Source organism: Lithobates pipiens, unplaced genomic scaffold, assembly GCF_037356315.1.
Source record: "Lithobates pipiens isolate NorthernLeopardFrog02 unplaced genomic scaffold, aLitPip1_a1.2 Scaffold_18, whole genome shotgun sequence".
NCBI lineage: Eukaryota > Metazoa > Chordata > Amphibia > Anura > Ranidae > Lithobates > Lithobates pipiens.
The window spans coordinates 449,616,995-449,644,029 of record NW_027507758.1 but is presented as its reverse complement, the minus strand read 5'-3'; the positions used below and the strand labels follow the sequence as shown (position 1 = coordinate 449,644,029).

At 42.9% G+C, this 27,035-nt stretch overlaps 1 protein-coding gene across 1 annotated transcript; it reads right to left on the bottom strand.

The window, feature by feature from the left end:
- Nucleotides 1-23,456: 23,456 nt before the first annotated feature.
- On the bottom strand, nt 23,457-26,143 carry CHST2 (carbohydrate sulfotransferase 2). Its single transcript, XM_077488235.1, has one exon. It carries the CDS (start codon nt 25,902-25,904, stop codon nt 24,636-24,638), a length of 1,269 nt encoding a protein of 422 aa, XP_077344361.1. The 5' UTR covers nt 25,905-26,143; the 3' UTR covers nt 23,457-24,635.
- Between the last annotated feature and the right edge of the window lie 892 nt (nt 26,144-27,035).

The following is a 27,035-nucleotide window of genomic DNA, read 5'->3' as shown; positions in this document are numbered from 1 at the left end:
AAAAGGTTCCTGTACTATTTTTGGGGTGACTTCAGGTCGACTTCTATACAGAAGTAGTTTTGCAAGTCGCCGCTGAAGTCGTGTGCAGAACGCCTCTGAGTCACGCTGCAAGTCGTGTCGCCCCTGTGTGAACCGGCACTCACAGAGCACTGTTCAATCCTGCAACAGGAAACAGAAAGAGTACGGCACAACTACAAACTTACCAAGACATGGCCGTCCACCCAAACCAACAGGCCGGGCAAGGAGATAATTAAATCATAGAAGCAGCCAAGAGCCCCATGGTAACTCTGGAGGAGCTGCAGAGAGCCACAGCTCAGGTGGGAGAATCTGTCCACAAGAAAACGATTAGTCGGGCACTCCACAAATCTGGCCTTTATGGCAGAGTGGCAAGAAGAAAGCCATTGTTGAAATAAAGTCATAAGAAGTTCTGTTTGCAGTTTGTGAGAAGCCATGTGGGGGGCACAGCAAACATGTGTTAGAAGGTGCTCTGGTCAGATGAGACCAAAAATTGAAATTTTTGGCCTAAAAGAAAAAACGCCATGTGTGGTGGAAAACTAACATTGCACATCACCCTGAACACACCATCACGACTGTGAAACGTGGTGGTGGCAGCATCATGTCGTGATGATGCTTTTCTTTAGCAGGGACAGGGAAGCTGGTCAGAGTTGATGGGAAGATGGATGGTGCCAAATACAGGGAATTCTTAGAAGAAAACCTGTCTGCAAAAGACTTGGAATTGGGGTGGAGGTTCACTTGCCAGCAGGACAATGACCCTAAACATACAGCCAGATCTACAATGGAATGGTATAGATCAAAGTATATTTATGTGTTAGGTCTGGACTTTGGGCCATTCTAAATCGAATAGAGAATCTGTGGAAAGACTTGAAAATTGCTGTTCACAGATGCTCTCCATCCAATCTCATCAAAGCTTGAGCTATTTTGCAAAGAAGAATAGGAAAACATTTCACTCTCCAGATGTGCAAAGCTGGTAGAGACATCTGCAAAAACACTTGTAGCTGTAATTGCAGGGAAAGGTGGTTCTACAAAGTATTGACTCGGGGGGGCTGAATACAAATGCACGCCACGTGTTTCACATTATTATTTGTAAAAAAAAAAAAAATTGAAAAACATTTCTCATTTTCCTTCCACTTCACAATTATGTGCCACTTTGTGTTGGTCTATCACATAAAATCCCAATAAAATACATTTACGTTTTTGGTTGTAACATGACAAAATGTGGAAAATGTCAAGGGGTATGAATACTTTTTCAAGGCACTGTACTTTCTCGTACATGGTACTGTAGGCACAGATCAGGAATGTGAAATGTTGGGTTTACATATTCTTTAACGCACCTCTTCTACATACACGTGCTGAAATGGTTATACAGCATTTATAAAGCAGCGACAACTTATGTAGTGCTTTACAACCTAAATGAAATAAAACGTATACCTTTCTACAGTCACTCTCAGTTATAAAACATGTTTGGATGTCCTCACAGGTCCAAATACAGAAATGTCCTTTTTGCTCCCTCTCAGCCAGGAAATGGCTTTGTAACAATCTATGTTCACCTCAGAATCACTATAGATTTTCATTTTTATACCAAGGCTGTCCATACACAAGTCATTTTATTTTCGTTCAACCAGTGTGTGAATGGGAGAAGCCCCTTCTGAGCTATTGTATAACAGCAGGGAGACTTCCCTGCCATCAAAATGCACTGATCAACAATGCCGGCTGTAGTCAGCAGCACCGATCGAGAGAAACATTTCCAGCTGGCTGTTGTACACAAGTCGATGAACAGATCAATGATAGGCAGTAACCCATGGCTATTGATACCCACACATCTTAATATTTCTACTGCCAAATTGTCATTATTGACTAGACCACCTTAGGGTTCCTCCGGAGATTGCTAGGGGTTCCTTGAGAAATGAGCAACTTCTGCCTTTCAGACAAAAACACAACATTAACCACTTCAGGACCGCCACACACACACACACTTTGAAGAGGGATATCTCAGTAACGGCAGCAGCTGCTGCCACCGAGATATCCATCTTTTCAGGAGCCGGTCCTCTTTACGATAATGGTGGTCTCCACAGCAGATTCACCGCGAGATCACCTTTATCGTAAGAGGTGCCACCACCCTCCTGCCGCTTACCGGAGCTGTCGGTATCGGCGGAGGTGATCGGGACCCATCATGTCCTGGGTATGGAGATGAGTGAGGGGAAGATAGCCCCCACCCGTCTCCATACCATAGGAGGGCGGAACATCACTTCCACCCATACCTCTTAAAAGGAACATTTTGCGTTTTTTTATTTATTTTTTTTAGTCCAAATATGAGATCTGAGGACTTTTTGACCCCAGATCTCATATTTAAGAGGACCTGTCATGCTGTTTTCTATTACAAGGGATGCTTACATTCCTTGTAATAGGAATAAAAGTGGTCCAATTTTTTATTTTTTTTTAAACAGTGAAAAAATAAATAAAAGTAAAATAAATAAGAATTTTTTTTTTTTTATTTTTTTTTTTTTTAAACGCCTTATCCAGACAAGCTCACGGCAGAAGTGAACGCATACATGAGTAGCGCCCACATATGAAAACTGTGGTCACACCACACATGTGCGGTATCACCGCGATCGGTAGAGCGAGAGAAATAATTCTAGCCCTAGACCTCCTCTGCAACACAAAACATGCAACCTGTAGGATTTTTTTTTTTTAAAGCGGAGCTCCACCCTAAAGTGGAACTTCCGCTCACTGGAACCCTCCGGTGCCACAATTGGCACCTTTCAGGGGGGTGCAGATACCTGTATATTACAGGTATTTGCACCCACTTCCGGCTTAGACAGCCGCAGATTCTGCAGGTATTCACGCCACTTCCTGCGGGTCCCCTGCTGTCTGCTGTGAAACACACAGATCCCAGAGAGAGCAGGGACCATCTTTATTGCACAGCGCGACTCATGCATGCGCAGTAGGGAACCGAGAAGTGAAGCCGCAAGGCTTCACTTCCTGATTCCCATACCGAAGATGGCGGCGGCAGCACCCGAGATCGGCTTCGGGTGCCGACATGGCGGGCGCACTGGGCGGGTAAGTGTCCTTATTTTAAAAGTCAGCAGCTGCAGTATTTGTAGCTGCTGACTTTTAAAAACAAAAAACGGCGGAACTCCCACCTTAAACGTCGCCTATGGAGATTTTTTGAGGGCAAAAGTCGCCAATCCACGAGCGGGCACAATTTTGAACTGTGACATGTTGGGTATCAATTTACTCGGCGTAACATTATCTTCACAATAAATATATATATATATATATATAAATAAAAAAAAAAAGACAAAATTTACTGCGGTCTTATTTTTCTATTTTATTTAAAAAAGTGCATTTCCACCCCCCCCCCCCCCCCCAAAAAAAAGTGCGCTTGTAAGACCGCTACGCAAATACGGTGTGAAAATAAGTATTGCAATGACCGCCTTTTTATTCTCTAGGGCAGCGATGGCGAACCCTGGCACCCCAGATGTTTTGGAACTACATTTCCCATGATGCTCTTGCACGCTGCAGTGTAGTTGAGCATCATGGGACATGTAGTTCCAAAACATCTGGGGTGCCAAGGTTCGCCATCACTGCTCTAGGGTGTTAGGAAAAAAAAAAAAAAAAAAAAAAAAAGAATATATATTATATATGTTTGGGGGTTCCAAGTAATTTTTCCAGCAAAAAAAAAAAAATACCAGTTTTAAACATGTAAACACCTAAATTCCAAAACGAGGCTGGTCCTTAAAGAGGAGGGCCGGTTAAAAAAAAATAAAAATAAAAATAAAAAATTTAAAGTCAGCAGCTGCAAACACTGTAGCTGCTGACTTAATAAGCCGACTTACCTGTCCAGGGCGCCCGCGATGTCGGCCGCCGAGGCCGACCCATCCCTCGGCTCTCGGGTCCTGGCGACGCCACTCTAAGGGAAACAGGCAGTGGAGCCTTGCGGCTTCACTGCCCATTTCCTACTGCGCATGCGCAAGTCGCGCAGCGCTTTGTGCATGGGAAGCACTGTGTTCTGGGACACACAGTTCCAAGAACACAGCGCGACCCATTACCCAGAAGACGCCGCACGGAGGAGAGAAGAAAGAAGATCTCCGCAGAGGAGGAAGAGGTAGATTAGGATGATGTGCCTAGCAACAGGCATTTCTGGTAAGAAAAAAATAAATAAAACATTTTTCTTTTTTTTTTTAAGATTTTTTTTCTAATTTTTAATGTGTGTTTTTTTTTTTTTTTTTTCAAGGTGGCCCTCCACTTTAAGTGGTTAAGACCAATCATTTTTTAGCCATCTGTAATTTTAGGAAGAATCCTTTAACAACCACTTTAGTGGGGCCCTCTACCAATGCAAGGTGGTCCTTCTCCCACTTACCACCAATCTAAGGGGGCCTTCCTCACTGACCACCAATGTAAGTAAGGTGGCACTTTTACCCAGGCCATCGCTCTCCCAATGATCACCAACATAAAGTAATCCTTCTGCCAGACTATCAATATAAGGAAGCTCTTCTTCACTGATCAATGAAAGGGGACACACTTCCACAGACCAACCCTCTTTCCAATGACCACCAGAGTAAGAAGGTCCTTCTCCCTCCTTACCAATCTAAGGGGGTCCTTCTTTACTGACCAATGTATGGGAACACTACAATTTGTACTATCTGCATTTCTTTTATGGCCATTATTTCCTTCCTTTCATTAAAACTGAAAACATTTCTGTTCTATAGAACAGCCCTGGGTGTCAAATAATTACAGAATGTCACATTTGTTCATGCCAATGTTCCCCGAATTTCAGATAAACGTTAGCAGGGGTTTTGAGATCTGAAAGTTTTTTCATGAGTTCCTTTGTATTAAAAAAAAAAAAAAAAAAAAAAAGTTGAGAAAGACTGTACTAGATAAAATCTGTCAAGTTGAAAGCATGGGGAGGTAGCCACTTAGTCCGCTGCACTGCATTTATAGGACAGTACTGTACGCAAATGTTTTAGGCTGGGATCACAACTCTGCATTGTGGTAATAGGCCCGTTACCGCACCATACAGTGCCACACCAAGCATGCATTACTGCATTTTGGTTTCATTCATTTTGAATAACACCCCAAAGCACCAAGGCGACGCACCTATTGGTGTCACTGGTCCCCAAAAAGTATCACTAAAGTGTCTGATTTGTCTGCCCCAAACCCACAAATAAAAAATAAAAGAAATAAATAAGGGGGGGGGGGGGATAAAAAGGGAACAGCTGCTATGCGGTTTTTGATCACATCTAAAATCCCTACAATGAAAAAAAAAAAAAGGGGGGGGGGGGGCTATTCCCATCTATTAGTGCCTTGCAGAACTTTTTTTTGTTGTCATTAAACAGTTGTACATTTTATCTATGTATATTTTTGTAGGTTTGCGCATGGGATTAGTGCTTCCCTCCTTCCCCCCATTATGGGACTAACATTATATGGACTTTATCCACTTCCTTGCCGCACAAAGAAAATTAGCAAAATTAACTATGCAATAAAAAGTTTGAAGGACTACTAGGCTCAGCAAGTCTGCTATTTGAAAATATAAAATATGATAAAGCAAAAACAATAAAATTGAATCAATCAATCAAAAACAGATTTATAAATTCTGCATCCGATTTTACAAAACGATTTGGTGTGCCCGTGCTGGCAGGCAGGGATTACCTCCTCACACTCCTCCCAGCTCTATGAACTGCTCCTGGCTCAGCCTCTAATCCAGGAGTAGCATTTAAAAGAAAAAAGGGTCTATCTAGCATATAGCACTCAAGACCCCCCACCTCATCCGAACAAAAGTCAAGAAGAAAAAAAAAAAAAAAATAAAAAAAAAAAATTTTTTTCCCAGGGACTATACAGGTGGGGGTCTGAATAAGTGCAGCCAGCAAGTACAAAAGTAATACATTTTAATAGTATACAAATAGACACATTAAAAACATGTATTACAGAGTAGCAGGGTGCTCTGGTGTCAGAACACCACCGATTCCGGATCCCCCCCATGCTCCTGAGCAGAGCCACCACCTCCCACAAAAACCTGCAGCAGCAGTGGGGATGACAGGCCTTCACTTTGCTGGCTGCTCGCTCCTCCTGCTGGGTCCTTAAAGTGCACCGTGTGCGGGCGCCGGACACAGTGCACTATGGGCACCATGACGTCTATACAATCACGCGATTGCAGACGAGAAGCTTATTTTGCCTGTTTTTTCTGAGTGCTTGTGGTGCAAAGCAATATGCCGCAACACTCCCTTATTGTTAATTCTCCCTGTTGTGTGGTTTTCCTATTGACACTGCCGTAGGACATGGGCGGTACTTTCCTCTGAGCCACAGCATCACTTCCAGTTTCTCTGTGCTAGTGGGAAACCGGAAGTGACGCGGCGGCTGCGTGGATGGAACACATGGCCCAAGCAGGGCTTTCTTTCATCTCTCGGCTGGATTGGTAGGTTCTGAGAGAGTGCTGGGCTGTATACCATATCTGATGTTGCACTTATTGAGATTTTTTTTTTTTTATTTTTTTTTTTTTTAACAAAGCAGAATACATATTGGCTTAAAATGCAAATCACATGCGATGTCTGGGATGACACCAGTGTGAAACCGGCCCTAAAAAAGACCCAAGATGATTTTTGAAAACAGATAAAAAAAAAAAAAAAAAAGAAAGAGTTGTGAACTTGTGATCAGAAAAAGGCAACCAGATTGCCAAAATATTACAGTTATGCGCCACTAATATTCCTGAATCCTGATAGATTCATTTCAAATGATCACATTTCTCAAGCATGCACCAAACTAATACTAATTACGGCAGATAAAAGAGGACTAAGCAAGCTTTCCGTCAATGTCTAGCATCCTTTAGAACACATGCACATTACAGCAGTACATTGGCATGCTTAACATATGTTGCATTACAGCAGCAAATTTATGAATTGGTTGCCAGTGCACACACAAAAAAAATAAATAAAAAATATATAAAAGGCAGCACACCACAACGATGCATTGTATTCTACTGTACACAATGAACGCATAGAGCTGCTTAAATGGTAAGAGACATTTAAGCCCAGGCCTTTTCTGGAATTTTTTGCTTAAGTTTAAAAATCTGTATTTTTTGCTAGAAAATTACTTAGAATCGCCAACTTTTTTTTATTTTTTTTTTTAGCAGAGACACTAGAGAATAAAATGACGAGTGTTGCAATATTTTATATCACGCCGTAATTGCGCAGCGGTTTTTTCAAAACGCAATTTGTTTTAAAAAATACACTAAAAAAAAAAAAAAAAAAACCCACAGTAAAGTTAACTAGTTTTTGGTATAATGTGAAAAATGTTATGTTGAGTAAATAGATACCTTACATGTTATGCTTTAAAAATGCACACGCTCATGGAAAGGTGACAAACTAAGGTACATAAAAATCTCCATAAGCAACATTTTCACAGGTTATCCATTTTGCGTTAGAGAGGAGGTCCAGTGCGTTGACTTCTGCACACGAGCAGAGGGACGAGCGCAAAAAAAAGAAAAAAAAAAAAAAAAAAAAAGAAAGAAAATCAGCTGTGAGGCGGAAGTGACATTAGATGTCGCTCTGGTCCATCAAGTGGGGGCCATCCTGCCTGCTGCCAGAATGGTATTTTGCATCAAAATAATGATAAATGTACTGTGGGTGGTCGTCAAGTGGTTAACGTCAGGTTCACACATGTGAATTGGATGCGGGTGTCCCCACATCCAATTTGCATGACAAGTGTGACTGTCTCTCATTAGGAGCCAGTTCACATGTTAGGGGGGCTGTGGTCCCGACTGAAAAAGGGTCCGGTGCATCTTTGGGTCTGATTCAGGTGCAAATTCAGGTAAAAATTCGGACCTAAATCGTACCCGAACCGAGGGGGGTGGGGGCCTTGGGGTTGAAGCAATTATGTGGAAGTTACACTTTTGGGTGGAACTCCGCTTTAAAAAGGTGGGTATACACTATAAGAAAATCGTGCAAATGATCGTCCAGTTCTACTCGATGTTTCACGGCAAGTTGGAACGGAGGCAGGAAATAACGCATCGAAAATTCCTGCACGAAAAATGCTTTTTTGTTGTTCATTTCCGATTATGCACATCAGATTTTTATTTTTTTTCGCACGTAATTTTTCTTGCGATTTTCTCATAGTCTATATCCAGCTTTATTCCCATATCCACCAGTCACACAACGTAGCCATTATTCCGATTACCGTACTTAACAAGGTCATAGGCACACTTCAACACTAGCCTTGGGAAGTTTTAGCAACAGAAATAAACCTCGCTATCAAAAAACCAGCTGCGACATTACAGGATTTACTGCAGTATATTTTAGCATCTGAATATACAGGATGGAAAAACCCGTGACATCTGTTTTTCTGCTGCTCTTGCCAGCTAAGAACACAAAGAACTTCTGGTGTTAATGAATTAACTTTGTCTTGAATCTGCTCATTTCACATGTAAGCACCATAATATCACAGTGCATATAAATGAAGGCAGCTCATGTAAATGCAGACGTCTGAGTGCGTAGTTACATGCAAACCGTGCAGAAGACATAAAAAAAAAAATATGGTCTAGAAGGACTAAGATGTTGTAGCAGGTTATTGAGCTCTGGAGGAATAGACAAAGATAGAGGGAAATGAACGTACTTTTGGAACTTTCCCAAGTTACATTAGGCTTCACCTGCCACTATGACAATTATCCTCAGCCAAAATCAACAAATAGTCAGAAAAATTTGTCATGGCACTGGATTGCATGTCAAGCTCGTGATTTGGCATATTAAACGTCAGTTAGTTTACAGTTAGGCCTCATTCACGGGGCGATTAGTAGCATGCCTAGTATAGGTGTTCTGTGCAGCCTGGTGCCAGCAGTCCCATAGATGTATTACAGGGATAAATGGCTGCATGGACATAACTTCTGTGTCCTAATGTGATATCTGGGTGAGTGCACGGCCTCAAAAGTACCCAGCTCTATATAAATGTAGAATTGTCCACAGCAGTGGGGCTGCAGCTATACTGATAGGGTCATTACCTCATTTTGTCTAGGGGAGAGGAGAAACTGGTTTACTTTCAAAGCATGAAGGGGAAAGAAAAATAAATAAAATAAAAAAAACACAAACAAACCTTTGGTGTGCAGCTTCCCTCCAGACCCCTTAATATACCCAAGCCCGATCTCAATCCAGTGATGTGTGTGAGCCGTTGCTCTCCCTGTTCTCTGCCTCTGACACAGTAGCCTCCCATTGCTGTCAATCAATCAGAACCAGTGAGGAGGGAGTGGGAGGCAAGGCTGAGCAGGGTTCTGTGTGTCTTGTGGCATGCACGAGAGCCCCCATAGCAAGCAGCTTTCTATAGGGGCATTTGGCAGGGTAGAGCCCAGAGCACTGGCAGGGGACCCGAAGAGGATCAGGGCTGCTCTGTGCAAAACCCGGACAGGGGGAGAAAAGTGAATAACTGCTTCCCGACCGCCTCACACAGATATACTGCGGCAGGGCACGTACAGGCAGATTAACATGGCGGCTTGTGGGTGCACGCGCCCGCGGGGAGCTCCATGATCGCAGGTCCCACAGACTCGATGTCCACGGGCATACCCGCGATCATCTCACAGTGAGGAATAATGGGGAGATGCTAATGTAAACAAGCATCTCCCCGTTTTGCCTAGTGACACTGTCACTGATCAGCGCTCCCTGTAATCATAGGGAGCGGTGATCAGTGACTTGTCACACACAGCCCCCCCCCTCCCGTTAGAATCACTCCCAGGACACATTTAATCCCTACAGCGCCTAACCTAGTGGTTAACCCCTTCACTGCTAGTGACATTTTTACAGTAATCAATGCAATTTTTAGCATTGATCGCTGTATTAATGGCAATGGTCCCAGAATGTGTCAAAATTGTCCGATGTGTCCACCATTTCGCAGTCACAAGATATAAAAATAAAAAAAATGTAATAATAATATATACATACACACACACACACAAAATAAATATATATATTTTTTCTCCGTTTAAGCCGATACCTATTCTTCTACATATTTTTTGTTTAAAAAAAAAAAAAATAAATAAAAAATCGCAATAAGTGTTTGGTTTGTGCAAATAGGGGATAGTTTTATGGTGTGTATATATAATTTTTTTTTGGGGGGGGGGGGGGGGGGGAATATTATAGCAAAAAGTAATAAAAAAAAAATGCATTTTCTCAAAATTGTAGATTTTTTTTTTGTTTATAGCGCAAAAAATAAAAACCACAGACGCGATCAAATACCACCAAAAGAAAGCTCTATTTGTGGGGGGAAAAAAGAAATAAAAAAATAAAAAAACACATCAATTCTGTTTGGGAGCCATGTCACACGACCGCGCAATTGTCAGTTATAGCAACGCAGTGTCGAATTGCAAAAAGTGCTCTGGTCACAAAGGGGGTAAAATCTTTGGGGGCTGAAGTGGATAATAAAAAAATAAATAAAAAAATAAAAAACACAACACACCACACACAAAGTATGCTGTACTATTGTAACAGGTTAGGAGTGGATAGTCACATGCTTATAAATGCCAAATTACAACTTATCTTATCTTTTAACTCTTATGTTCCTAAGCTGATGCCATGACTGCTGCCCAATGTTTCGACTTTTTAAAGGTAGCTCCTTTCTCTTACAATGTCCTACGGGGACACCCTTGCATGCATGGACTAGAGTTGTGTCTCCCTACACTGTGTGCATCTATAAAACACAGCCCTGTAGCCTAAGATGGCAAGGCAGTACCCTACTACTTCATCCTTTTCCCCCTCCCTTCTCCAAGCTAACAAACTGACTGGAGACTGCACTGTCCACTGTTAACTCTAGAGCAGGAGCCAGCAACATTGAAAGTTGTAAATTGCAAGTATCAGGGTAAGAATTGCAATAAATGGTTTACTAGGGATTCAGGGATTTTTTTTTTGCTAAACACTGAGGGTTTAATTTATGGTGAATTCAGTAAACTTTAACATACATTATGTCTATGACAAACCTGAATTTCTAGTTCCCACCGTTAACAGTCCTGCAGTTGTTGGGGGTGATTAAAAAATATAAATTCATCTATGCAAACTATCAAGAAGTTCTGTCTAGTCTGCTAGGGAGGAATGCATTCCCTGGACCAGCTGTTATGGCACTAAACCCTGTCTGTGCACGGTTCCAGGACTATGTAATCTGAGCACCGGCTCACCAGCAGGAAATGCCAACAATATGTTGGATTTTGATTACTTTCATTAGTATTGGCACAGCTCTGCAATTACATCAAGTGGATATGATATTCCCAAGGGGAACACTTTATTTAATTCAGTGTATATTGTAACTTCAACCTGAAGAGGGAGAGGAAGAAAAATAAAAAATAAAAACCCACACACAAAGAAAAAAAATTGAGAGAATTCATTTTACCAAGTCTGAAAGTCTGAGCAGTGCATCTCAGGTTGGGCTTTATTTTACAGCTCTGTGTAAATTAGAATACTGCCCCCCCCCCCCCCCCCCCCCCCCCCATATCTATACAGGCCTGCTATGATTACTGTACTATGTTTATATGTGCCTGAATCTTTCCAAGAAATGCTAGGAGAAAATACAGAAGCACTAGCTCCTACCATAAAACTGAGTTTTATTGGAATACAGCAAACAGATTAATTATAATTAACGATGTGCATCTCATTATCCACAGATTGCTGCTTCTCTGCAGTGCCTCCTTGGAACTGCCGGAGCGGATGTCTTCCAGCACTGTGAGAGTTAAAAAGCAGCCATTGCTCCTGAAAAAAAAAAACAATTGTGCCACTCCCCCTGCTTCTTTCTGCCCTCGCCACCATTCTGATTGCTTGCATTGCCACCTTCCCGCAAAGCAGGGGGGTTTGATTTACTAAAGGCAAATATACTGGGCACTGCAAGTGCATTTGCTCTAGACCTGGGGGGAAGCTTGCCGATTTCTAGAATCCAATCACGATCAAGCAAAAATGCTGGTTTTTATTTTTCTTGCACGTTATTGTTTACAAAGTGAAGCTTTACCTCATTTACCAAGCTCTGGAACAAGTGCACAGTACCTTTGCCTTAACCACTTGACCTCCAGGAAGGTTTACCCTCACTTCATGACCAGGCCATTTTTTGCGCTATGGCACTGCATTATTTTAACAGACAATTGTGCAGTCATGTGACACTGTACCCAAATAAAGTTTTTTTTTTTTCCCCCACAAATAAAGAGATTTCTTTTGGTGGTATTTGATAGTCTCAGCGATTTTTTGCGCTATAAACAAAAGGCTGGCAATTTAACCACTTAGCAACCGGCCCATAGCCGAATGACAGCTACAGGGCGGTTGCTTAACTCTGGGAGGGCGTACAGTGATGTCCTCCCAGAATCCCGCTCTCGCGCACACCCTAGAACTTCCATGAGTTCCACCTCCGGACTCGGCGGATCATGGTAAACGTCCGGTTACTGCGGGCGTTTACCATGGGATCGTTCCATCAAATGACGGCGCGTAAAAAAAAAAAAAAAAAAAAAAAAACCCCCGGCATGATTTCCAGTTCCTCCCTCCCCATCCAGTTTGAGCGGTTGAGTGGAGAGGCGAGAGATCGGTGGCAGCAGCGCTGTGGGCTGCATGTGTCTCACAAAAGTGTAATAAGTAGTCAAATTAGTTTTGAAACTTATGCCCCTAGAACACCTGACTGTGCCCCCTGCATGTTGTATGTGGCCAGGCTGTGGAAAAGTCTCACACATGTGGTATCACCGTACTCAGGAGGAGGAGTAGGAGAATCTATTTTGGGGGGCGCAGGGAATCTGTCAGGATGGAGAGCAGAGAAAGGGGTCCGTATGTCAATTACCAGCCCCTTTCTTTTCTGAATGGACACAGAGCGATCGTTACCAAATCGCTGTGTCCTGTGATAACTAATCAGAGTAACCTGTGTTACTCTGCTCAGTGTATGAATGCAGAGGAGCCGCTGTCTCCTCTCCATTCATCTTCTGTGCAGAGAAAGGGAAATCTGTATCCTCTGTCCTTTGTCTCAACACCACAACAACCGACCTCTGCCCCACCGATCACTGACACCGTTCACTGATCACGACCTCTGCCCCACCGACACAGTCCACCCCCTTTCCCAAAAGCACTGTGAAAAAAATATTTCAAAAATAAAACCCCACCCTCCCATCATTGTGAAAATAGTAAAAAAAATTACATTGTTAAAATTGTTTTTTTTTTTATCGTAAAATAAAAAATCTGACACTGTCCACAATCCCGACACCATCCTGCATGTACTACCCAACACTGCACACTCTGCATCCCTGTTCAGATCACATGCGATGCGATTTCAGCCATACAAACTGTATGGCTGAAATCGCACCGCATTCAGACCAAACTCGCACAGGACCCTTTTTTGGTCTGCCCCAGAATCGCATGGGTATTCACACCTATGCGATCCGATTCATGTCGTCAGTTCGCAGTGCGATATGCGAGCTGAAATGGGGGTGTCGTTAACATTGTATGACACTCCCCAGCAGTTCGCATATGGGAGTGCGAACTGCCATGCGAGTCGGATGCGATGTGGGAACCTGCAGTGGATTCGCAGGGTTCCCGAATCGCAGCCTTGGCGGGAGCAGTCAGGTGACATTTGTAGGCTGTATGCTTTGAGGCTTGGTTCACAATGGTGCAATGCGGGAACCCTGCAAATCCACTGCTGCTTCCCAGATCGCATCCGACTTGCACGGCAGTTCACACTGCCATATGCGAACTGCTGGAGATTGTCATACAATGTTAACGACACCCCCATTTCAGCTCGCATATCGCACTGTAAACTGACAGGACATGAAGCGGATTGCATAGGTGTGAACACCATGCGATTCTGGTGCAGACCAAAAAAAGGGGTCCTGTGCGAGCTTGGTCCAAATGCGGTGCAGTATCATCCATACCATCTGTATGGCTAATAACCGCACTGCACGGACATCGCATGTGATTTGCGGTGCGGTGGGAATCAAATGCGATCTTGCACAGTGCACTGGTGTTAACTGGCCCCAAGCTCATTCAGCCTTACTGGGTGTAATTATAAAAAGTGAGAAATCCACCCCTCCCCCCACATAACAAATCCTGGTGATGGAAAAGAACGTTGAAACTGATCAGGTGACCCCAGACACACACACTGCACTATAAACAATCAGATCATTGGATGTTCTACTCTGCCCAGCTCTGACTACATACAGCTCCCCTAAATCACTTGTCTATATTTTCTTCTACCTGTTCACTGCACCATACAGGAGGATCACATCCCATGATGAGAAACATCCAGTCAAAAACACAATAGAGGCTCCAATCCTGGGAGAGCTGGAGGTGAGAGGAGATGTGAATTGTGAACTTTTTACACAGGATGTGCCCGTCTCAGGCTAGTGCACGAGATATGTAAATCACCTGTCACTCACAGGAAGGGGGAGGTTTTGACAACGTTTTAGAGACTTTATCAAGATTTCTCCAACAGAACAATAAAAGACAATTGCTCAGAGCTGGAGTAAACCTGTGTGGCAAGACTGGCCTCAAATTATAGGAAATCTTATTCTCTACGTTATGACATCAAAAATAAATAATTTTACTAGTAAGGGCAGCGATCAGCGGCTTGTAGCGGGAGTGGGATATTGCCATGGATATTAGGACACTTTTTGGAGACCAGTAATAGTGACGGGTGCTTAACCACTTTAGCCCCGGAGGATTTTACCCCCCTTCCTTACCAGAGCACTTTTTGTGATTCTGCACTGTGACGCTTTAACGGACAATTGCGGTCATGCGACGTTGCACCCAAACAAAATTTACGTCCTTCCCCCCCCCCCCACAAATAGAGCTTTATTTTGGTGGTATTTGATCACCTCTGCATTTTTTGTGCTATAAAAAAAGAGTGACAATTTTGAAAAAATAAAAAACCCACAAATATTTTTTTTGCTATAAAATATCCCATTAAAAAAAAACAAAAAAAAAATATATATATATATATATATATATATATATATATATATATATATATATATATATATATATATATATATATATCCATCATTTATTTTTTTTCCTCAGTTTAGGCCGATATGTAGAAAAATACGTATTTTTTGAAAAAAAAAAAAAAAAAAAAAAAAAAAAATCGCAATAAGCGAATCTTGATTGGTTTGTGCAAAAGCGATAGCGTCTACAAAATAGGGGATAGATTTATGGCATTTTTTTTTTCTACTAGTAATGGCGGTGATCTGCAATTTTTTTTTCATGACTGCGACATTATGGCGGACACAATCGGACACTTGACACATTTTTGGGACCATTCACATAGTGATCGGTGCCATAAAATTGCACTGCGTGCGCCCCCTAGATGGCCAGGAATGAGGACGTCACATGACACCCGCCCAGGATGGGAGATCCCATCTGTGGGCGTGATATTAAAATACGCCGGTACTGAGGTGGTTAAAAAAAAAAAAAAAAAAAAATGAGAATTGTGCTACGGGAGGCACAATTGTTCTCAGTAGCAGTGGCTACATTTATTTCTCAACACATGAGGACAGCCATCCGGGAAGTATAAAAGGAGGCCCTGCAGAAAAGTATTTTTTTTTTTTTATAAAAAAGACACATTCAAGAGGTGGCAGTATCCCCCCCCCCCCCCCCCCTGAATGCTCTATTGCCCTCTGAAAAATGATTCACCACAGTAGAGACTGCCACCAGTGTAAACAAGGCCAGAGTAGTACAAATTCTACAAACCTACAATTTTGATTTCTTTCCTCCTGAAACAGCTGTCTATGGGAATATGACGTCTGCCCTGTACACATGGTCAGACTTTGACGTAAAATGTGCGATCAGAGCTTGTTGCCAGAAATTCCGACCGTATGTAGGCACCAGCGGACAGTTTCCATCGGAATTTCCATCTCACAAACTTTAAGATCTGGTTCTCGAATTTTCCAACAAAATCTGTTTACGCAAAATTCCAATTGTGTGTACACAATTCCGACACAAAGTGCCACGCATGCTCGGAATCAAGCAGAAGAGCAGCACTGGCTATTGAACTTCATTTTTCTCGGCTCTTTGTACATCACCACGTTCTTTACGTTTGGAATTTCCGACCAACTTTGTGTGACAGTGTGTATGCCAGACAAGTTTGAGCCAACATCCATCGGAAAAAAATAAAATAAAAAATAAATCCATGGATTTTGTTGTCAGAAAGTTCAATCAATGTCCGATCATGTGTACGGGGCATAAGAAAGTTATTTTCTGCAGCAACGCGAGGTGAAATTGAAGGCTTGGTTGGTCGAGTTTCAAAATCAACGGTGGCGCCATCTGATCACAAAAACGCACAAATTTTAGGATTTTCAAAAGAAAAATTATTTTTAGAATTCAACCATGTATATGGCCAGCCCCTTTCACACTGGGGCCACCTGTGCTTTGTGGTAAAGCCCGCTCGTTTTAGCGGCGTCTTACTGCTGTTTAAGCGGCAATTGTCAGCCACTAGTAGGGCGCTTTTAATCCCAAAAAAAAAATAAAAAAAATAAAAAAAAAAGTTACAAAGCTCCCGTGTTGTGGTGCTTCATTGCAATGGGCAGGAGCGTTTTGGGAGCACCCAAAGACGCTGCTTGCAGGACTTTTTCTAACATCCTGCAAGTGCACCGCCCAGTGTGAAAGTACTCATTGCAATGAATGGGAGGCAGTTTTCACCTATCCATCTCTCCTGCTACACCAATAGGGCACAAAAAAAAAAAAAAAAAAAAAAAGTACTTTTTCTGCTAAAATTTTCCCAGCCCCCCCCCTCCCCCATGTAAGTCACCTAGGCAAATGATGTGCTCACCGTGCCTCCTGAGATATACAGGTTACATATTGCAAGATGTAGAGCTTTTCTGACAAAGGAGGAGGGGGAGGGCCTAGCGGTGCACCATCAGAAGGCTCACTAGCTGAACCCAGAAGAGTCAAAAGCCTCCCTATGATGCCACACAAGATGGTGGCACAGGATAGAGCAGGAGTTGCTGAGAAGAGGATCTTAGTGGGACAACACTGGATTCAGCGGGTGGCAGAGTATCTGAAAGGCCCGTGTACACACGATACAAAAGAAAAAAAAAAAAATAATAATAATTTGCCCGACTAATGAACAGCCAATTTTTGGATCATTAGTACGGGTGCTTTCGACGGCTGATTCTTCATACGACAAAAAGCTGGATGTGCAGACTATAAAAAATTTAAAATTGTACGTGAACACAACGGCCGATTTAGGTTCAATTAGGATTTTTTCCGGACAAAAACCATACTAAGAGCAGGACTACGCATGCTTAGAAACAAAAGAATACATACAAAACTATTCAAACACATTACGTCACTTCTGTCGTACGAGAATTTTTGTACAGGGAGCAACCTCGTCACTTTCGATACAAGACTAGCATGAAGAAAAAAAAAAAAAAAAAAAAAAAAAAAAAAAAAACCCCCAACCCACGGATGAACGTTTGTCTGAAAATCTGATAGAGTATACAAGGCTTGAGGCTGCAGATCTACTACATACATTCTACACCCCCCCCCCCCCCCCCAATTGGAGTTTGAATGAAAAACACCAAATTCCCCCATCTACACACTCCATGTAGATGGGGGAATCTACCCCGCTGAGCTATTGTATTTCAACAGTGGCGAGACTTTAGAACACACTGATCTGTGCTTCCGGCTATAGCCTGCGGTACTGATCAAGCAGGGAAAAAAATAAAAATCTGACAAGGCATTTGTACAGAAGTTGCTTGGTAAAACATTTTGTGCAAACAGCCTGTCCACACATGAATCAAACTTCAGCTAGTCCCTGCAGAACCACCCAAATGTTGGTCCCTGCATGGTCAACCTGAAGCTGGCTACACACTATACAATAGTCTTGTTCAATTTCCTTTAGATTTAACTTTCAACTGTGTGGTACAAGGGCCTGCTTGACTGCGTACAAAGTGAAAGTGTTCAAGTTTGACCTTGTATTATATTGTTTTGGTAAATCTAAAAGGCAAAATTGTACAAGAAAGTTGTAAAATGTGTAGACTTGCTTTATTTATACATATCCTTCCAGTGGTCGGTCGAGGTGGTTTGGTAAGCGCCAGCACATCAGCTTTTTAAAAGCTTTGATTAAAACAGTTGAGTAGACTATGAAAAGAAAAAAGTTATAAATTATATACACATACATACACACACATACATATCTCTGCACCTCAGACAGACATGTACAAACAGATCAAAACAGGTTCCCTACATCACAACTCAGCATATCAAACCCAAAACCACAAAGACAGGTCACAAAAACAATACAAGTCTAGCATACATGAAAACAAGGATGTCATGCAAATTGAATGCGCAATTTAAAGCAGAACCCTAGTGGTGGGGGGGGGGGGGGGGGGGGGGGGGAGGAGGAGAAGGCTAAAAAATAAAAGGGCTTTTGCATTTACTTCTTCGTTGCAGAGCAGTGTTTAGCAGTACTTCCACCACACCACTTTTCCCATTTAACAGCAGCCAGTATCCGCCAACCCCTCCGAGTGTGGGTTGTCATACCCTCCCTGGTCCTGGACTTGCAGAAGCAATACCGTTACACTGTGCTCATCTCTGCGCTCTACCCCTTGTCATCACATGGCATCGACAAATAAGTCTAGGCTGCCAAAGAGGACCTCTGCCAATGCCACTTGCCTGGCGGTCTCTGAACACAAAATTACTAGTAACTGACCTAAAACAAGTACACATCAACAGAAGACGGAATAAATCATTAAACCTGATTTGTATACCCGTTTTGGCACATTGACTCAATTACAGCCATTAGATCAAAAAACAGCCAGGCAAATAACATTTTTCAAAAGGAGGTCTGCAATGACAGCATATATATTTCTCTTGATGCAGTTTATTTATTTTTTTAAATGGTATCAACAGCTTTCAATCCCACACACAAAAAAAAAAACACAACAAAAAAGCAGCACAAGCAGCCAATCAGTTATAAGGTGGTATGAGGAGCATGCCAAAATCAGGAGCAATCAGAGTGAGAGATGAGCTCATCAAGCTGCCGCTTTTACCATCGCTGTCCGGTTACGGATTAGGTATTGACAAGGCCTGTCCACCTCCCAAAGAAGTGGGACCGACAAAACACCAGCTGCTTTTATCATATGCGACTGAGAACTTGTCAGAAATGATCAGGCTGATAACAGAAGAATGGGGCATGAAACAGCTACGGGATATAGTGCTTTGAAGAGAGATACCACTAGATATACGTGCCCAGAATTTCATGAATTGGGTTTATATCCACTTTAAGGTTTTAATGCATTTTCTGTGCTGCAGCTCCTCCCCCCCCCCCCCCCCATTACCTGAGCCTGAACTGATCCAGCGATGTGCAGGAGTGCAGCAACTGCAGCCGCTGTTATTTTCATTTGACAGATTGATAGCAGGAGCTATTGGCCACATGGGTGCCCCCATGGAAAGCGGCTTTTCATTGAGTCACCCAATGAAGAGGAGGGGTCTGGAGGATCGGGGCTGCTCTATGCAAAAGGCTATATATATTTCCTGCAGTAGCCTGGAAAGTATTACACCTGTGATCGGTAGATCGCATATGCAATGGCAGGCTTCTGCAAACAAGCCCTGAAGCTTTCAACCCATACCTCCATATGGCTGTCCGCTAGAAAACTACAGGGCCCGTGAATACAAGGATGCTCATCAGCAACCCCACAGTTCATTCAGAACTAAGCCTTTGTTAGCATTGGAGCAACTTTCTCATGCGACTTGACAGGTCAATTCGCATGACAAGTCACATTCTATTACCAGTAATGACACTGTTCAAATTGGTGCGACGCCGACTTTGCGGTACAACATTGATTAGAAAAAAAATGTAGTACATGCACTACTTTTGGCGATTTCAGGTGTGCGATTTGAATAGACATCTGTGCATGAAGCCACACTGACATGCAACTTTGAAATTGTGTGATTTCAGATGAAGTCGCACAATTTCGAAGCAGCAGTCAATGTGAACGGGGGCTAAAAGCTGTCTGCTGTGGTGACTGACAATACAAGTAGTGTGTTCATACAGTGACCTATGGAGCAGCTGTGTGGGCACAGCTTTGAAGTTATGGATACAGGCAGAACCACCCCCACCTGTTGTCATGGGCGAAGGGGGGCCCAAGAAGCAGCAGGAGGAAGTCAAATCACCTCTGTATTTACCTTGAATACCCTAGGCAGAGGAACAGGCTTTCCAATCCATATCAACCTTTCTTTCCTCAATGTCTACAAATTATATATATATATATATATATATATATATATATACACACACACACACCGTATATACTCGAGTATAAGCCGAGATTTTCAGCCCCTTTTTTTAGGCTGAAAGTGCCCCCCTCGGCTTATACTCGAGTCACCGCCGTCTGTCTACCCGATCAGCGTGTCGTGCAGACAGACGGCGGCCATTCCACTATTCAAAAGCCGCGCCTCCCTGTCTGTGATAGGCGGAACACTCAATTTCCCAGCAGTCAGTGGTCCGCCTATCACGGACATCCGCTCATCCTCATACTACGGACGAGGATGAGCGGATGTCCGTGATAGGCGGAACACAGACTGCTGGGAAATTGAGTGTCCTGCCTATCACAGACGGAGGCGCTGCTTTTGAACAGTGGAATGGCCGCCGTCTGTCACAGACGAGAAGAGGTGCGGCGATCCTGGCATGGCCGCCGTATGTGCAGAAGGACACAGGCTCAGGACACAGGTAGGCTGGACACACAGGGCGGCTGGACAGACACACAGGGATGGACAGGCATGTCTCACCCTCGGCTTATACACGAGTCAATACGTTTTCCCATTTTTTTTGTGGTAAATTGGGGGCCTCGGCTTATATTTAGATCGACCTATACTCGAGTGTATATTATATATATATATATATATATATATATATATATATATATATATATATATATATATATATATATATATATATATATATATATATATATATATATATATATATATATATATAATGTCAACACCATTATCTGTTCACAGTCCTTGCCAGCCAGCAAAAGTTAACTTTGTCAATCTCATTAAAGCGGTAGTAAACCCGCAATTTTTTTTTTATTTTTTTAAACCTGCAAAGCAAAAAGGCATAATGAGCTAGTATGCACCGCATACTAGCTCATTATGAAATACTTACCTTAGAACGAGGCCCCGACATCTGGCCCGATCCACGCCGAGGGAGCTGACATGCTCCCTCGGCGTCTCTTCCGGGTATCGCGGCTCCGGCGATGTGAGATTTATTTTTGGTATCGTCACCAAAAAACCCCATTTGGTGCATCCCTAAACTGCTATGTATAAATTTTTCACATAAGTCTACTGCACGACTTAAAGGGGAAGTGCAATCAAATACTATCCAAGCTTAAACCTGCTCCCTCTCCTATTCCATCTATCCTGTAAAGCAGGAATATGCAATTTGCGGACCTCCAGCTGTTACAGAACTACAAGTCCCATGAGGCATAGCAAGACTGACAGAGGTATGATGGGACTTGTAGTTTTGCAACATCTGGGAGGTACGCCAATTGCAAATCCCTTCTGTAAAGGGAAGATGTCTATACTTGCCTATTCTGAGGGTGCTTCAAATGAGGCTCCCCAGTAGCCTGCTTCAGTGAAGAGATTTCCAGCAATGACTGCAGAGCCTTGGCGAAGTCCCCTATAGGATATACATTGTTAGCAGCCTCTTCACACCGAACCCACCGCTGGGAACAGAAAGGCAAGTATAGACGAATAGGCTATGAATGGTAGCAGCTAGTATTTGACTGAACTTACACTTTAAAGCAAAAAAACAACAACCAAGTCCAACGCTTATTTAACAAATAAATATATATATAAAGAAGTTTATGATGCCACATATGGAGGAGAGAGTATATATCTCCTCCATACCCACAGGTGATTCAGAGAAAGGAGGGGGGGGGGGGGGGGCACTTTAAATACCATACTATAAGTAAATGTCTGATGTAAAATGCATAATTAAAGAACATTTGTTACATTCCCCCCGTGTATCATATTAGGAGAAATTAATGGGTCAGTAAAGGGTCCAATATTGTAGAATGTTAACATATGTATAAGACATTAACTTGGTACATCTGTAGTTAACAAAATCCATTCCCAGCTGGCATAATCACTCCGTTTTAACCACATACTAACCACGTTTACTAAACCGGGAATTCCCAAAAGAGCAATTTTCTGGTGTCATCATATGATCACACATTTATACCACAATGTGGATTTATTTTCCTCTCTTGTAAAGAATGGCACTGTACTGTTCATACAAACTGGAATTCCTGTGCTATTCAACTGAACTGTAGAACTGGATTTCTGAGTAGGACAGTACTCAGGTCCAATAATGCAAAAGAAATGCGCAATATTGATAATTAAATGGACATTGCTCTAATTGAAGCATACTGAGGAAAGAAAAAAAAAATGGGATTAGTTGCTAGGGGTGACAGTGGGTTACTGATCTTTGCACGGTCTTTAAAAAAGGAAGGGGGGGGGGGGGGGAGAAAATATATACAATTTTTTTTTTTTTTTTTTTATTCTCTCCCTCCTTTTCAAACATGGTAAAATTATATAGAAATGTAGGAGATATGGAGATATATACATACACATACACACACACACACACACACACAAAACAAACAAAGTACAAATGCAACCAAAAGTAAAAAAAATATAAATAAATTATTAATGAATGTCATTGTGAGCTCAGAAAAATTATTATTCGTGGACAAAATCCTCTCGTATTAAACACTTAAAAACGTGAACAGATGCTAAACTTTCCCAAAAGGCTTAGGTGGTCTCCAGCATTAATCATGCATGACTGATCAAAAATAATCAAAGTTGTTCAAGTAAATGTTATTGATCAATGGCAAATATTAATGCAAAGGGACCAATCAGAATATAGTGTAATAATGCCTTCTTGTAGAACATGTCCTACAAGTCTGCACATGACTGCTCTGCATTTGAGGACTATATATATATATATATATATATATATATATATATATATATATATATATATATATATATATATATATATATATATATATATATATATATATATATATAAAAAGGGGGAGCAAAACTGAATATGCAACAGTTAGATGTTCCCTTCCACCGATCTAAACCAAAGTAAACTGGTAGCTGGTTACAATGTTGCAGTCCAGACAACACAGGTCTGATGCACTGATACTAGGATCAGAACAAGAACGCAGCCATAAATCACAGTGCTGGCTAAATTACAAATAGAAGTAGACTCAGCGAAGCAGCTCCTAGCACAATCCCTGATCATTTGTTGCCACCAGGTAGAACTGCTGCAATTCAGGATCAAAATACATGAACACCCATTGGATCGGGGTTCAATACTGATGAGAATTTATATAGATGAATAACCAATGAATGCAAACTATTAAAAGAGAAACCTTGTAGTTCAAAACCTGTATAAGCTTTGAGCACAAATGCAAGAAAATCAAAAGTCATCAGTTAAAAATAACGAACATGAGTGTTCTTTATTAACAGCACTTGTAACATGTATCCATTAGCTCACCAGGCACACTGCACAGGTTTAATGCACCACCGCAATGGGTGAGATTTACTGGTCTCAAGTCATTGTAAACAAGATTCTCACTGTAATAGCTAAACGCAATGACCAGTGCAAAACTCTATAAACCAACATGTGACTCAGCAGTATAAAACAGGAAATCAGACTGTACAAGACCCCGTCTTCAACGCCATCATTCAAAAAGGAAAAGGCAGATAATTGTTTCCTCAAAAAAAAGGAAGCACCTACCACGATTATCTGAATAGTTCTTTTATGGCAGCCAAACAATTGCAGATGTCACACAGTCCTCCAAACCCACTAAGGATAATCCTGATCCCAAAAGCTTTATCAATAAAATACTGAAAATACAATGATGGTCAGCCAAGATGGACCCATGGCAACCATATTACTGTTTAAAAGACAACTTCTGATTGGCAACCAAGACACTGTTTGCCGAATTGAATGAGACTTAAGAAGCCCATACAGGAGTCTTTTTTTTTTTTTTCCATTCAACTAGCGAGCTGAAAAAAAATAAAATAAAAAACACCCCAAATTCCCCTATCCATGTTTGAGGTGAACCTTCCCACTGAATTATTATATTCTGAAAACGAGCAGCAAAAAAACACGAGGGCGATTGTACAAAAGTCAGTGGATTGACTTCTGTATAAGCTCCCTGCCTATACATGGATTGAAATTATACCGGGCACTTCTGAACTGGTCGAATTTCGATTCATGTATGGCCAGCTTTGGACTACACTTGGGATTTTAAGGTTAACCACTCATTGAGCCCAACATCATGCTACTGAGCAATTCATCTCCTGTATAGTTTAGGCCCAAGCCTCACAGTTTAGAAGCCACGTTGTGATGAACCTATCACACCTGCAGTAAATTTAATTGGTCATGCTTGGGGTAATGAACCCAGAGGACAAGAACATCAGCAGAATACTAAAAGCTTAACCTCCCCTCCCCTGTAAGATCGGTACTTGTTACGGAATAGGCGCTTGAACTGATCAGCTGTAGAGATATGCAATGAACTTTACTGGAGGAAAAAGACAAAACAGTAGACATTTGGTACAGTAGTTGGGAAGTTTAGTGTTGCAGGCAATAGGTCAATTAGAAGTTCACAACATGGGTTTTCTTAGCAGCGATTTACTAAGATCTTTGACTTCCGCTTGGCTCGAAACTGTCTGGTACCCCAAAAGGTCCATAGGGACCTGGCAATATTCCTCCACCTGTTTTATCTGCAGAAAGGTCAGCACTGTCCTCCAGGCGCTGACCGCCTGGGTGGCATTGCGGGCAGACACCACAAACGGTTTGGAGGAGTAGCCCGAGCCGCTAGTCATGTTCAGGGAGAACTTCTCTATCTCTGGGCTCACAGAAAGGTTTACAAAACTATAGACCTGCCTTAGGGTCTTAATGGGATCCACCACTAGATCCTCGTATCGCACCACCATGTAGTTCCCCTTGAGCCAGCTCGGCGGGTTGAAGGCAGTCCTCAGAGTCTTGCCCATGCTATTACAGATGACTTCCATGGCTCCAATGGCATGGTAATCAGAGCCATCTTTCTTGTTGAGTTTGTGGCCAGGGTCGATGAAGGGAACCCTGCGGATCCTGGGGTCCCGGCTTCGGACCACCTGCAGGCTCTCTCGGATCAGGCCGTGCCTGGACTTGATCCTGGAATTGGCCACGGCTCGGGGGTCTCTGACCAAATGAATGACCTTCAGGTCCAGCGAAGGGTCCATCATCAACGGAGCCAGCACGTTGATGTCGAAGATGCGCACCCCTTTGATGACAATGGTGTTGTACTTGTGGCACTCTTCCTCTAGCAGGCTGAGGCTCTGTGGTGGGCACTTCTTACATACCTTCTCGTCCACCAAGCCCACCACATCCTTCCTGTAGGCCGAGCAGATAGGGGCTGAGCAGATGACCTTGTTGGTGGAGGCTCCGAAGATGCCCAGAGTGCTGATGTTCTTAGCCCCGGCCGTGTTGTAGAGCTGCAGGGCGGACAGATCACAGCGGTAGAGGGCGCTAAGGAGGTCCCGGGCGGCCCCCTGTAGGGACATGGCATCCCCGGGGTAAAGCTTCTGCCACACGTGCCATACCGGCTCATAGAGGAAGAACACATCCGGGTTCTGATTGAAGAGCTCCCCGAAGAAGGACGAGCCGGAGCGCCAGGTGGTGAACACGTAGACCAGCTGCCTCTTCCTAGGCGGGGAGGGCCGGTACAAGTAGCGGATGTCGGAGCGGCTCTGGTATGGGGTGTAGCGCACCTGCTCGTTACATTGCTGGGGCTCCTTGTGCCATTTGTCCATCAGGTTCAGCATGGTGAGGACCAGCAGGAGCACATAGCCCAGGCACAGGATCAGCGCCTTCCTGCGGAATACTTTCATCGTGACCACTACTCCCCCCTTCCTACAACTCCGGGGATCATGTCCTCTGTCATGTCAGCCAGCCCACGGCTCAGCACAACCCGCCGCATCTCCTCCGAGCCGGGGAAACTTCTGCCACATGACCCGGGATGTGTGCGTGTAGGAGGACGCTCACTGCACACTAGACCCAGCCATCCTCCTCCTCCGGATCGCAGCCTCCAAGTACACTGCGCTCCCTTCACACAACAGCGCAATATGGAGATGCTTATACTTCACTACCATTGGCTAGGAGAGCTGCTGCTCTGCGCGACACGCCCCCTTCCTATGCAGAGCTGTGTCCGTGCCGCGTCTGATAGGCTGGCAGCTTCCAGTATGGAACGCTAGAGATGCTCTGAGTGGCTGTGTGTGTGTTGAAGCGGTCTGTGTGATAGTCTGCAGGAACTCACAGCACTTCGGCGGGATGTTGTGTATGGAAATGCTCTGTGTGCTGCTTCTGATAGGTCCGCCTGTGTGCGGGACATTATAATCTCCTACAATAATGGAAGTGCTTCTATGGACATTAGAATCTCCTATAATAATGGAAGTACTCTATAATGTCCTATAATACACATAATAATGGAAGTGCTTCTATGTACATTTGAAAGTCCTATGATAATGGAAGTACTTATATGTACATTATAACGTCCTATAATAATGGAAGTACTTATATGTACATTAGAATCTCCTATAATACATATAATAATATAAATGCTTCCTGTGATAGGTCCTCCAGTGTGCAGGACATTATACTATATATAATAATATATGCTATATATATATATATATATATATATATATATATATATATATATATATATATATACTATATATAGTAATATAAATGCTTCCTGTGATAGGTCCTCAAGTGTGTGCACAGGAGGCATTGATGAAGTGGCACTGATGAGGAGGTATTGATGAAGGGGCACTGATGGGGAGGCATTGATGAAGCAGCACTGATGAGGCATTGATGAAGCGGCACTGATGGGGAGGCATTGATGAAGCGGCACTGATGGGGAGGCGTTGATGAAGCGGCACTGATGGGGAGGCATTGATGAAGCGGCACTGATGAGGAGGCATTGATGAAGCAGCACGGATGAGGGGGCATTGATGAAG

Bases quoted from the DNA above. Each gene is read 5' to 3' on its own strand.
- CHST2 (XM_077488235.1), bottom strand. From the start codon at position 25,904: ATGAAAGTATTCCGCAGGAAGGCGCTGATCCTGTGCCTGGGCTATGTG.